Raw genomic sequence first — 14,180 nt, forward strand, 5'->3', positions numbered from 1 at the left:
GCCCTGGCTAGGGAACGTGTTTGTGATGACGTGTTGGTTTGTCATTGCGGCATAACCGAGCACCACACACCGGTAGCTCAAACAGGAGAAGTTCGCAGTTCCCGTGATTCTTCAAGGTGTTACTTGAGCCATGTGCCCTTGGCACAAAGGAAGGATCTGCTCTGTGCTTCTCTTAGCTTCCCATGGATTCCCATCCTTTGTATCCTTTGTCCTCTAGACATCCATTGTCCTGTGTGTTTGTGATCTTTCTGTATGCAAACCTGTTTCCCCTTTAGAGGGACATCAGTCAGATTAGATTAGGGTCCTCCCTCATGACGGTTTTACAAACAAGGTCTTTCTAACCTGCTTTGGGGTTAAAATTGAATAAGACAAATATGTTTTGGGGGGACATAACCGCAGCTGCATGTAACTGCCGAGTGGTTAGTATCTGTAATGTTGAAGGTCTTTTGTATAGTAGTAAGAAAATAATAATGGCCAGTAGAAAAAAAAATTAATAAACAGAAATGGACAGGATTGTCACAGCCCAGAAAAAAAATGCCCACTCTCCTCAGCACTCAAGAAAATACAAACTAACTTCCTAAATCAGCTACTGTCTGCTGTGGTTTGAGTATGAAATGTTCCCCTACAGGCTCCTTCATTTGAAAACCTGCTCTTGAGCTAGCAGTGCTTCTTGGGAAGATTGTAGGACCTTTAGGAGGAGAGACCCTGCTGGAAGAAATATGTCGCTGGGAGCCGGCCATTACTTCCCTCTTTCCTTTCTCCAGCCTCTAGCCCCCAGCTATCCTCTCACGAATCCCTCCCATGCACTCCCTCTCAACTGTTAGTCTCTTTTTCTTTGATTATATTTGTTACATACATGTAGATAGATAGATTTGTGTGCATGCATATGTTCGTATACACACACAACCTGCTAAATCCATTTTTGTTGCTGGTATATATGTGATACCCAGGCTGACCACTCTAAACTGGACAACCAGTGAGGGGCCTCATCCCTAGGAAAGGCTAATTATCCTTCTCTCAGCAGTCGATAGTCCTTTGTCTAGGGGAAGGATGAAATTTCCCCTCTTCCACATTAACTTGTCCGTTGATACTGCCATTGTCAGGTCTTGTAAATGCAACCATTTCAAAGAGAGACTGCCTCACAGCAGACTTCTGTCTCCCGCAGTCTCTTCCCTCCATCTTCCTCAGTGTTTGCTGATCCCTAGAGGCAGCAGCTGTGCTGTAAATTTAACCCATGGCGCTGGACTCCCCACGATCTGCTGATCTTTGCATTGTGTCCAGTTGTGGTTTTCTGTGACTGGTCCCCATCTGCTGTAAAAGGAAGGCTTCTTTGATGAGGAGTGATAGCAACATTCTCTGTGGGTGTGACTCTAAGATTTAGAATGCAGTAAGGAATTATGTTGATCTAGCAAAAATGTCGATAGGAAATTCTTTCCTAAGGTCCGTTACCTCATGAGCCCCAGGAAGCGGGCTATGTTTCCAGTACCTGGAGTGATCTACCTACTGTTTAAGAGGGCCTTAAGCCCAACTAGACAGCTGCTGGTTGCCACCAACATGTGAGTGCCATTACTGCACTTTTATTCATATCTCCGCCATGCTAGTAATGGTGGTTCATAGAAATTGCAGCTGGGTAGGACTGTTTCATTGCCCCCCTCCCCCGGCAGCTTGCATAGCATTTTCTGAAACCATGGAAGCTAAACCATAGGAAAGAGTCTTTCAGGTCAGATCCAGCTCTGGTCATTTGAATCCTGTGTCCTAAGTGTGTGGTGTCTTCAGTGGTAAGGGCTACCCTGAGAGGCAACTGAGGGCTACACTGATAATCTTTCCTGTCACTTGAATCATGCTGAAAAACCCTTCAAAAGGTTGTACTCTACTTGTGTCTGATACTAGGGTTTTTGTTAGACTATGGTTCTTGAGGGGAGGAGCATCTAAATTACTTAATTTCCGTATATGTGTGTGTGTGTGTAAATATCTATATAAACATATATCTTCATGTATATATTATATATACATACACACTCACATGTATTATGTATAACTAGGTAAATATTTAAAAATGGGATCCCGTGAGCCCTTATCAGACAACCTCAGTGTGATTTATCCAGCCATCCCTCCTCTTCTGTGTTAACCTCCCTCCCTTTTCCTCAGTTGGAGCCCCCTCTGCATTATTCCATTTCTCAGGTGCTTGCAATGTGACTGTCAGCTTCCTGCCCCTGCTGCCGTGCCTTCCCTGGGAAGGACACATGATAAACTGTGTCCCCTGGGAACCGTAGACTGAAATAAATCCCTTCTCCCTGAAGTTTCTGTGGCCAAGGTATTTTATCACAGCAATGTGTAAAGTAACCAAGACATCATTGGGCCAGCACAGTGAAAAGCTTGACAGTGACAGACAAATCCAGACCCTTGTATCATCACCCACAGTGTAGGCATGGAGAAGACCTTGGACTTAGATGGAAAGTCAGAAGTCGATGGTTGCAAACAAAGAGGAGAGGCGGTTATCCTCTCCCGTGGTTGGGTTTGCTCTCCACGGTTCCACTTACTAGGGTCAAACATGATCTAAAAATATAAATGGAAAAATGGAGAAATAATTCGCAAGTTTTAAACAACTTACCCTGGCGCGTTATTCTGAATTTTCTTCTATTATTAGTGTGCCTAATCCAAAATAAATTTAGTTTTACTGTAGGTAAACATGCATAGAGAAATCGTGGTGTGTATAGGCTTTACTATCATCTGTGCTTTCAGACACTGACTGGAGGTTAGAACATATGCCCCTATAGATAAGTGATAAAGGGGGACAAGTGGGCATTAAATCGACACCTAACTGGATAGCTCTGTTCGCTAATTTTCTCATCATTGTAACAAAATACTTAACAGAAACAGCTTTAAGGGAGACGTTTTCTGTTGCCTCCAGTTCAGATGCATAGACCATCATGGCAGGGATAGTGCAGAGACTGGAGCATCTTGGTCCATGGCGGCAAAAGCTTGGGAATGGGCACATCACTTCTCACCTTAGCACCAGAGGCAGATAAAAACCTTCAAGGCCTGCCCCAGTGAACCGTTTCCACCAGCTAGCCCTGGTGGTTCCAAAGTCTCTCCAAACGGCACTGACAGCTGGGGACCAACCAGTATTCAAATCCACAAGCCTGTGTGTGTGGGGGGGGTGTTTCAGACTCAAGTCATGACAATCGTCAGTTGGAGAAATGTGAACAGCTGAATCTTTGGAGTCACCATGATCTTGTGTCCATTTGTTAATTGTTAAGCATGAACTCCCTTCTCTAGTCTCTCTTTGAGGCTCAGCTACACATCTTTCCTGCTGGTGGCCATGAAGTTAGCTTACCCCTTTTGGCAACTAATCCTCCAATTCATGTTGATTGTCAAAAAAAAAAAAAAAAAAAAAAAAAAAAAAGATCTTACTGTTTCCTGAGCCAGCTATCCTACCTCAGGGTTTTATGAGAATGGTGTAATCTAAAAGAGCATTCCAAAGTATGCCATTGAGGCCATTACAAATAACTGGGCAGGGCTAGGGAGTTGGGGAGATTTCTCAGCAGCACAAACAGGATTAGATTCTCCAGCACCCGTGTAAATGCCCACTGGGAGTGGCAGTACACCTGTACAGGGCACAGACAGTAGAGACAGTGGATTCTGTGGAGCAAGCCAGATAGCAGACTAGCTGTACCTGTGAGCTGGGTTTCATTGAGAGATCCTGTCTCAATGAATAAAGGGGGCAGAGGGATTGAGGAAGACTCTCTATATCAGCCTCTGGCCAACACACACACATTCACACACACACACAAACACACACACACACACACACATACACACACACATGCCACACACAACCTAGGTACCTATCAATAGGAAAGCAGTTATAATCCAGGGTAGACTAACAGACAACACTTAGATTAAAGCTGATCCATGGCTAGGTCATTACTCGGAAAATGTTTAAGGTTTCTTACAAGGAAATTTCGGAATCTGCTTCAGTCCTCAGGGCAGCAAAGTGCTGGTGTAGTGGCAGAGGTTCGAGGAGAAGACATAGTGATGAAGAGTGGAAAATGCTGGTGTGTGTGTGTGTGTGTGTGTGTGTGTGTGTGTGTTTTAAATGTGTCTTGTAAATACAAAAATGTACTTTTGTGTAAAATGGATCTTGGTCTTTGAAAAACAAAAATGTTTTTCCTTAGAAAGGTTGTTTGTACGGTAAATTAGGAAACAAAAGACTTCTCCCAGGCAATCAGAATAAAGGCAGAGGGACCCGTCGAGCAGCTGTGTTTGTGCCACATTAAAAGTTGCGTACACACTTTCGAAGCCTTCTCCGAGGTGGGCTGAGCATTTAGAAGCACTCCAAAGGAAGCCTGTAAGGAGAGAACCTGCCTCTTGTTTTCCCCAGAAAATGTCCTTTGTCCCAGATGGTTCTCTTTGATTTCCTTTTTATTGATTAGAGCTTGACTGTATTCAAAGGCTGCAGGAGAGGATTTGCAAGGATTTTTTTTTTTTTCCTTTTTGCCTGGGTGGAGAGCTATGGCATTTGCACAAGCAGGCTTTGGAAGAGCTGGCAGGGGGGCCTCTGGAATCATTTGAGTAATTTACAGACGGTCTATTTTGGGTCTCCCTAGCCCACCCCACGTGGTGCTCCTCAATTAAGCTCATCAGGCTTTTATAAAAAAAAAAAAAAAAAAAAAAAAAAAAAAAAAAAGGAAATGAGGCTTGTTTATTTGTGACATCTCCTCAAAAAGGGAAAAGAGAGAAACGATTCCCCCACCCGGTTCCTCCTCCCCCCTCAGCTTCCGGTCTCCTGAGGCTGGGATGGACAGGTGGCAGGGTGTCCTCCTCGTGTCCCCTCTGGGATCATGGTGTGAGAGTGGTACTGTCTGTTGGGGGTGGACCGTGTAGCTTGTTCTCAGGATCCCCCAGATTGGAGTGGTGGGAGGTGCCGTGAGCCCTGCTTGACTTACAGTGCAGTCCCATCCCCACAGATCCACTGTGAATGAAAAACATCAGAAGCTGAGAACGTAGTTCACCCGCCTGCTCTCTTCTGCCTCTTTATTAACTCCCATGGTGGTGGTGGTGGTGGTGGCAGCGGCGGTGAAGGCTTGATCCTCAGTGGGGTGCCATTGGGAAGTGATAGGGTGACAAGGCCTTTAAGTGGGAAATAGGAGGTCTTTGGGTCACTGGGGACATGGCATTAAAGGGACCCACAGCCTTTCCCCCTCCTCTTTTTTGCATTCTGTGTGGGCCAGAGAAAGCCCTGTGGCGGTTCTAGGGTAGCCCTGCTTTGGGTTTCAAATGAGTGCATTTATTAAGTACACAGAGAGCATCCGAGCAGCAAGCAGCAGATAAGCAGAAGCTGCGGCTGGCCGAGAGCAAGCCATCAAGTGGGGTGCTTCCAACACCTGGAGAGATGCCTGAGCACAAACAAGGTAACACCATCTGTGCTCACAAGCATCCAGCACAAATACACTGGGAAGGAAGTAAGTGCTCATCTGGGCTCCCAAACCAGTCCCTCTGGGGCCCAGCCCCTTGGTTTCCATTCCTCTCTGCAGGCATTTTTATACTGTGGGGTGAACAATAGTGACCCCCCCCCATTGGCGATAGTATTCCATCTCACTGTTCTCAAGGGCACGATGATGTCTTTAGCCCCTTAACTGTTTGCTCTTCTCTTCCCCCTCCCCCAGGGAATAGAATTGGGGGGGGGGGGATAGCCTGCCCCAAGACAGGGATCTTTGGAGGACAGTTTGAGACCAACTTGATTGGGTCTGAAATGGGAGAGATGCCTGCTTCCAGAGCCACCTGCTCAGTGAGTCTGAACAGCGCGTGACAACTCGTCAAAACATTTTCTATTTCACCAACCGTAACATAAGTGGCTGTGCTCCACCGGGAACTCTCACCACAGGCCCAGAGCAAAGGGGCCAGCCTGGGGCAGATTGTAACCCCCATAAACCTTTTTTTTTTCCTTTATAAGTTGATAGTCTCAGGCATTTAGTTAGAGTGACGGAAATGGCATCTAACCTTCCAAGCATCACAGTTTAGGATCACAGCACACTTGTGGACTGCTGTTTCCCCTTGTCCGTGCATGGGTGGTGAAAGCTATATTTGCTGCTCACAACACTGCAAGAGAGAAAGCAAACATGCCTCCCCCTCCCTAGCTCAGGCAACAATCAAAGTACCAAATTCAAAGACAATGTGGAAAAAAGAAATCCCAAGTTGAGTCATTGTATGTCAGGGACTGTCTTTATCAGCATGCCACGAGTGTCCCAGGATAGCCGGCTGGCAGAATGCAGAATGCAGTGTCCCGGAGGCTGGCACATTTGTAAATGGCAATGTCGTGTCATCGTTTCAAAACACTGGACACTCCAGTTCTATATAGGAGTAGACACAAGCATTTATGGAGAACGCGAAGACACCTGGCAAGGACACAGTGGCACAAAGAACAGAAAACAAGGTTATGTGATGGTGGGACCAGGTCGTTTTCAATCTGTTGGGAAGCTTGGATGAGGTGACATTTGAGATTCCCTGGGACCTGCAGGACTCCAGCACCAGTCCCTGTCTCGTGTTTGTGTTATCTCTCTGTGACTCTGTATCTCTCTGCGTGTATGAATGTAGGGATTATGTGTATGCACACGTCTGTGTGACCGCATAGACATGGAGGCCTGAGGAGGACATCCGTTGTCTTGTCCTGCTCCATGGCTCTTTGCCTCATTCCTTTGAGACCAGGTCTCTCACTCAACCTGGAGCTGGACTGCTGGACAAGACCCAATGGTCTTGTCTCTCCTCCCACGTCACACAGCTCTGGGACTACAGGCAGCTAGCTGGCCATGCCCATCTTGTTTCACATGGATGGTGGGTATTTGGAATTCAGATCTCTCTGCTTAGGCAGCAAGCACTCTTACCCATCTCTGCCAGACCCCAGATTTTAAAAATCAAATCTATTAACTACTTTATTATTAACAACGGTTCCCTTAGGTTTGTGCTACAAAGTTGAGGCATTCAGGACCTGAGCAAGAAAGGGCCATGGGGTTAGAAGTGCAAGTCCCCACTCATCTGTCCCGTGACAATGCCACCAGACAACAAGATAAGGTAGACAGAACCCTGCTTACATTTCAAGTCCTGTCTCCAGCGCACCCTTGTTCAGGAAGCCGTGGTGACACATCCTGCTGCGGGGTGCTTCAACCTCAGGCTCCCTAGTGTGCCAGAGGCCTTGTGATGCCTTTCTAAACGGAGGTTAAATTCACATAATATTGACGCACTCGTATAAAAGTCTACAGCTCATCGGCACTGGTACCCTCAGTGGTCTACAGCCATCATCTCTACCTAATTGCAGAACGCTCCACCACTCAGACAAGGCTCCGTATCCATGAAGTCATCACCTGGCATGCTCCCTCGCCTCAGATCCCGGAAAGCACTACTGTGCTCTCTCCTGCTGTGTTTCTCTCATTGCTTGACAGAAAGGCCCGCAAAGAGCAACTTAAGGGAGGAAGGTTTACTCGGCTCCTCATTGGCGCTTTCAGTCAGTCCCGGTGGTGGGAGAGAGAGGCAAGCTGGCACGTGGCACCAGGGAGCAGAGAGACAAAGCCTGGTGCTGGGGTCACTGTCTCCTTTTTTCTTTTTTACCCAGTCCCTTGGACAGTGGGTCCCACATTCAGGGTGGCTCTTCCTGCCTCAATTAAACCTCTCTGGAAACATCCCCCAGACACACGCAGGGCTGTATAAAGTCACTCTTAGGTGATTTTGCTCTCGGTCAAGTGGACCAGCAAGGTCAACAACCACAGCTTGTCCATTTTCTCTCCTGGGTACGTTAGTCATGGGATCACACAGCATATCATCTTTTGTGTCAAGCATGTTTTTCAGGTTCATCTATGTAGCATGTGTCAGCGCTTTATTCCTTCACTTAAATTTAGTGTGTGCGTGTTGCTTGTGTGTAAGCCTGTGTGCATGTATGCATGTCCAGTACATGTCTGGAGGTTAGAGGACAACGTTCAGAAGCTGGTTCTTTCCTCCCATCATGGGTGTCAGGGATGGAACTCGGGTCCTCACATTTTTATGACAAGTGTCTTTACTCACCGTGCCGTCATGCCAGCCCTCATTCCTTCTGACGACCGAGGAGCATTTGACTGTGTGCATACACCATGGAGTTTCTCCATTCACTAATGAACGCTGGGCTGCCCCCACCTTTGGGCTGTTGTGAATAGCCTTGCCATGAACATCTGGGAGACTTGTTGGGTTCTCTCTTGGTTTGTTTTTGTGTTTGTTTGGTTTGTTTTTTTTTGTTTGTTTGTTTTTTGAGAGAGTCTCCTGGTGCAGTCCAGGTTGGCCTTGAACTCACGAGCCTCCTGCCTCTGCCTCCCAGATGCTGAGCTTTCCCCCGCTAAAGCCTGGCTCATGGATACATTTTTGTGTGAGTATCTGTTTTTCTCTAGTAGCAGAATTGTTGGATCCCATGATGGCTGTGCGTCAAAATTTTGTATGTATGTGCACATGGGTATGTTGTGTGTTGTATGCGTGTGTATGTACAGTGTGTGTGTATGTGTGTGTGTGTGTGTGTGTGTGTGTGTACATGTATGTGGTGGGTATGCATATGAAGTCTAGACGTCATTGTCATGGATGTCCCTCAAGTCACCTGATGTTCTGAAACAAAGTCTCTCTGAACTTGGGGCTCCCCAATTGGCTGGGCTAGCTAACCAGCAATCTCCAGGTACCCACCTGTCCCTGCCTTCCCAGCACTGGGATTACAAATGGTCTGTCCACTGCATTTCATATGGGTGCTGGGGATCCAACTGTCCTCATGCTTGCATAGCAAGCACTGACCCCAGCACACCATCCCTGGGGCCCATGGTTGACACTCTTGAGACTCAGACTGAGGGCTTTATAGTCCCACCAGCCAGGGTTCCAATTTCAGGACATCTGCTTTTGTGTATTTATATGTGTGTGTGTGTAGGCGTGCTGCAGGACATGTATGGAGATCAGAGGACAACTTGCAGGAGTCAGTTCTGTCCTCCTGCCCCGTGGGCTCTGGGTTGTCAGGCATGGCAGCGAGTGCCTTTACCCACTGAGCAATCCTGTCGGCCCTGTTCTCTTCTTCTGCACATTCATTCATTTGCCGTGATGGTGGTCATGCTGGTAGGCCTGCACGCTGGTAGGCATGCAGTCCCTGGTTCTCTGATTCATTTCTAAACCAGGAGACTGTGTGTGGCTGGCTCAATGTCTGTGATTGCACCTTCATTGCCAAGGAGGTCATGCAAGAGTAAATACAGGAGCTGAGCTGCCATCTTGTCTGTCTCATTCATAATCCGAACTGGGTGGTTTGGATGGATTCTTTCATTTGTAAAGTGGGGGCCTCTAGAAGGACAGAAGAACATCTGTGCGAGGACTGAGCCTGGCCTGTGGTGATGTCTTACTGACAGTTTGCCGGGGTGGTCAGGACCACAACACCCCTGGCCTGAGGATCCTGAACTGTCGAATGAAGCCTGCTGAATGAATCATCGCGCCCCCTGCTATTTATTGTTCAGTTAGCCTTCTCTTTAGTTTCCACTAACTCTCCCTCAGGCTGCACATTGATCACTTCCGTGATGAGGAGGCGGAAGAGCAGCTGGATCAATGCGCATGTTTCCCTGGAAGGACGGGAGTGAACGCTGTGATGTTGGTGTGGGGTGGACATGGGAGGGAGAGGGGACGGGAAGCCTGAAGCCTACCATAGCAGGATAAGAGAGCTTTGCTTTATTTAAGCCAAGAAACGCCTAGGAAGGGAATGGGTCCAGGAAGCTGCCTCGGAGAGTCCAGTCAGTGCCATCCTTGAAGGTGGCAAGAAGGGCTCAAAAGGACCCTGGGTACTGAGGGCTCAGCTCCTGTCCTCTTCCACTTCCTGTGAGAATGGCCAAGGCAGAGAAGGCTCCCCTGGGGGCAGCCACTGAGAAGCCTGCTATGGCTCCCATGGACATCTCTAGAATCTGGCTATACCACACCCCAGCCATCTTACCCTTCATTTTGTTTTTTAACACACACACACACACACACACACACACACACACACCAGTTTATTCTTCTGTGTTTAGGCAGCTTGACTTAGTGTGCCATTAATCCCTCCCATCAGCACCCAGCTCCACTTAGAAGGCATCATGGGAAACTTTGAAGAAAGAAGGAAGGTGTTTTAGATTAGGGAAGAGGAACATTCCCAGGCACCTGCTGACTCCCGCTGGCTGAGCTCCTGCGGAGGGTCGGCCCTGCTTACAGGTGCACCTGCAGGATAGGAGTCTATGGATGGCGATGGCGGGAGGCTGCTAGCAACTACACGAAGGGCCCTGAGCTTCTCTGGTGACTCAGAGTGCCGAGCGAGCATTCTTGTCTTGTCTACCCCTCCGGGCCAGGGAAGGAAAAACCTGAAAGGGAAAAGATAACCAAGTAATGACAAGGGCAGGTCTCAGCAAAAGGCTGGTGTGCAGTGTTGAGATGGCATTGATTTTCAGTCCTGCCTTTGTGCTTGCTAGGCAAATGCTCCACTACTGAACTAAGTCTCCAGCCCCATAAGAGACAGTGTATGTGAGTGTGTGTGTGTGGGTGTGTGGGTGTGTGGGTGTGTGTAGGAGGTGTTACATGTTTGTGTGGGTATGTACATGTTTCCAGGTGTGTACATGCTTGTGTATGTGTACATACTTGTATGCATATATACGTGTTGTATGTGTGTATGTTTGTGAGTATGTACTACTTGTTTGTATGTATGCGTGTGTGTATGCATATGGGCGTGTATACATGTTTAAGTGTCTATGTGTGTATGTTGTGGTTATGCACAGGTTTTTGTAGGTGTGTGTCCACGTGTTTATGGGTACACATATTTGAATGGGTACATATATCTGTGTATATGTGAGTATAGATGTTTGTGTGTATATGTGTGTGTTTGTAGGTATGTACATGTTTCTATGACTGTGTGGATGTGTATAGATTGTGTACATGTTGGTGGGTATACACGTTTGCCTATGTCCATATTTGTGTATGTGTGTGTGCATGTTTGTGTGTGTATGTCTGTGTGTTTGTGTGTATGTATGTACCAAATATTTTTCTCATTCACTCTCTACCTTGTGTTTTAGACAGGAGCGCTCACTGAACATAGGACTCAGCAGTTCAGCTAGGGTGCCCTGTCTGCCATTGAGCTCCAGGAATCCTCCAGTCTCTGTGCTCTCCTAACCCCTAGCACTGAAGTACCCATGTGCCGCCACGCTCAGATTTTGGGTTGGGGCTGGGGATCCAAACTCACCTCCACATGTGTGTGAGGCAGAGGACACCTTACCAACAGAACCATCTGCCCATCCCCCAGTGGCACTTTAAAGCACGGTGGATCAGGCTTTAGTCCTAACCGTCATCACGGCATGGGGAGCACAGCAGTGAGCTCTTGTAGAGGGGCGGAGATTGAGCTCACTCCTCATCCAGGATCAGTGGTGGAACTATTGCTGAGGGCTGCCTCCGAGGGAAGAGGGATTCTGTCTAAGTCAACCTTGCCGAAGCTTGGCTGGATGACCTTCTGTGAGATGGTAGAAGAGGAGGAACCTGACCTGAGTAAGGACGTCAGATGATAACAGCAAGGGTTTGGGGCCAGCCAGGGCTCAGCGGCTCAGGGTGCTCCCTCACCTCAAACTGCTAAATAAATAAAATATAATGGAAAGAAAGTAAAGGAGGGATTCTTGGTAGGTGAGGTGAGCAAAGGTCTTTGGCTAAAACTGGCTTTCGCAAGTAAGCCAGATGGGACCAGGACTAAAGTCTATCCAAGCAAAGACTCTTTGCTGGTTGCCAAGCGGGAACATGGGCCCAGCACTGGCAGACCTTCCTGTTTTTCAAGCAAAGCAAGAAAGTCTATCTTTTAATGTGAAGTTGCTTGGTCTTTAAAGACACATAATAATTAGTAACTGTCTGTTTGAATGTGACACGAGCCAAACACAATACACCCGTGGGCCGCAAGTTTGAAACCCGCAATTAACTGTAAGGTTGTTTCTTCTCTATATCTTAGCCTGATCCATATAGGAATCTGCATTTGAGATAGGGCTTCATGTAGCCCTGGCTAGCCTGGAACTTCCTATGTAGACCTGCTTGGCCTCAAACTCATCAAGATCTGCCTGCCTCTGCCTCTCAAGTGCTGCAATTAAAGGCATGCACCACCATGCCCAGGCCATATAGAAACCTTTTGGCTTTAGTCTTCATCTTGACAACAATGTAATAAACATTGTTTTCAAACTGCCACTTGCCATCAGTTTGTTGAAAGGGGTAGAGAGCATGGATAAATGGATGGATGGATAGATGGATGGATGATGGATGGATGCATGCATACATAAGTAGGTAGATAGATGAGTGGGAGGATAGACGAAACTTCTTTAGAGACACATTCTGAAATGTTACTAATAAAATGGCGTATGTCTAAGAGTTACTTCAGAATCATATATGGGGGTCGAATGAAGATGTGGGCAAATCTGGATTGACCATGAGATGGTGATTTATCTGTATGATGATAGAAATAGATAGACAGACAGATAGATAGAGAATAGAGATAGAGATAAATGTCTATATATGTATATCTATATACATATATGTATATATATATATACACATATATATGTGTATATAGGCTCCTCAGACATTTTTTTTTACTTCTGATACACCTGGAAGTTGTCAGTGCTCTACGAATGTTTATCTTATTAATGTCCTCATTACCTAGAGATGCTTTCTGGGGGATACATCCTACTTGGAACTTAGTTGAAAATATTCAGCTAATTTTTGTAGGTAGATGTAAGTGTAGATAAGACACCACTTGGCAAGCATTTATGCCGTTGGGCAGTGGGTACATGGAGAATGAGTCACTACTCTAGAGTGGCTGACAGTTTTTTACAATTTTTTTTTTTAACAGAGGCCTGAAAATGAGGGCTCTATTTTCTAGGCAGTATGGAGTCATCCATTTTGGGTATTTATGCAGATTTTCCGTAAGTGTATCAGCCCTGACGTGGAGGGAAGAGGTGCTCTTTGGTAGGAGAGGTAATATACTGGACACATTTGTGTCAAGGGACGGGCTCTGTTGTTAGCTACAGGTTAAGAACAATATCCTACCCAGGTAGTTCTCTGCTGGTTAAAGACTCTATGATCATTTCCCTAGTCCTGACTACAACTTTTCAGTCATGTGACTCTGGACTGAGTCTCATATTCATCCTCTGTTAAGTGAGGTAAACATTATTGCCTCTGGTACTCACCATGAAGATTAAATTGGTTGTTCCATGCAAAGCACTCGGCTATCACTCCATTGTTGTCATTGCTGTTAAATGTTCTAAGAGCAGAAAACACTGTCTTAGACAAGGAAAAAAAAAAAAAAACAAGCATAGCTTAGTCGGGACAACCCTTGTACTCCTGATGATCCAAGTTCAATCCCTAGGACCTCTGTAAAAATTCTGAGCACGGTAGCACAGGCTTGTAATCTCAGCACTGGGGAGGCAGAGATAGAGGATTACTGAGGCTCACTGGCCAGCCAGTCTAGCCTATTTGATGAGCTCCAGACCAATAAGAGATCCTGTCTCAAATGAGGTGGATGGTGTTCATGAAGATAACACCCAAGTTGGTCTGCCCTCTTGCCTCCACACAAACTCGCACACATGTGTACCTAAAGGTGCCCTCCCGTGTGCACAAATACTCACACACAGATGCAAAAGCAAAAGAAAGGGACACTCACTGTCAACTGGTGCACCCTCAGCCATTTGTTCATAAGTTTCAGGACTCAGTTTCCTGTCCATTGGGCACAAAAGGAAGAAAACTGAAAAAGCAGCCTTCTGATGATGTTCTTTCCTACAGAATGAAGTGGAACTGGGGGAGCTGCTTCTGTCTCTAAATTATCTCCCAAGTGCTGGGAGACTGAATGTGGACATCATTCGAGCCAAGCAACTCCTGCAGACAGATGTGAGCCAAGGTTCAGGTACGGTGCAATCCCCTTATCCTCTATGTCGCTAAGGGATTCTCTACTGTTTGAGGGACCCAGGTTTGGTTTGGTTTTGTTGTATCCTGGATGCTAGTGATAAGCGACGGAAGGGTGGACAGCATCTAGAACTAGAATGCTGGTTCAGAAAGAAAAATAAATGATCAGCTATCTCTTAGGACGAAACGGGTCAGTGATGACATCTTGGGAACCCTATCGGCCAGTTGTGACTACTTCTGAACTCTATCTTCTC

The 14,180-nt window shown here is 46.6% G+C and overlaps 1 protein-coding gene across 3 annotated transcripts in view; it reads left to right on the plus strand.

The window, feature by feature from the left end:
• Positions 1-14,180, plus strand: part of Syt17 (synaptotagmin 17) — a 63,280-nt gene that overhangs the window by 22,404 nt on the left and 26,696 nt on the right. For all 3 annotated transcript variants that reach the window (XM_055627664.1, XM_055627665.1, XM_055627666.1), the window contains one exon: positions 13,807-13,927. In XM_055627664.1, coding sequence (XP_055483639.1) covers positions 13,807-13,927 — 121 coding nt within the window. The remainder of the gene's footprint in view (positions 1-13,806; positions 13,928-14,180) is intronic.

The sequence above is a fragment of the Psammomys obesus genome, unplaced genomic scaffold, assembly GCF_907164565.1.
Source record: "Psammomys obesus unplaced genomic scaffold, mPsaObe1.curated_primary_1811, whole genome shotgun sequence".
Taxonomy (NCBI): domain Eukaryota; kingdom Metazoa; phylum Chordata; class Mammalia; order Rodentia; family Muridae; genus Psammomys; species Psammomys obesus.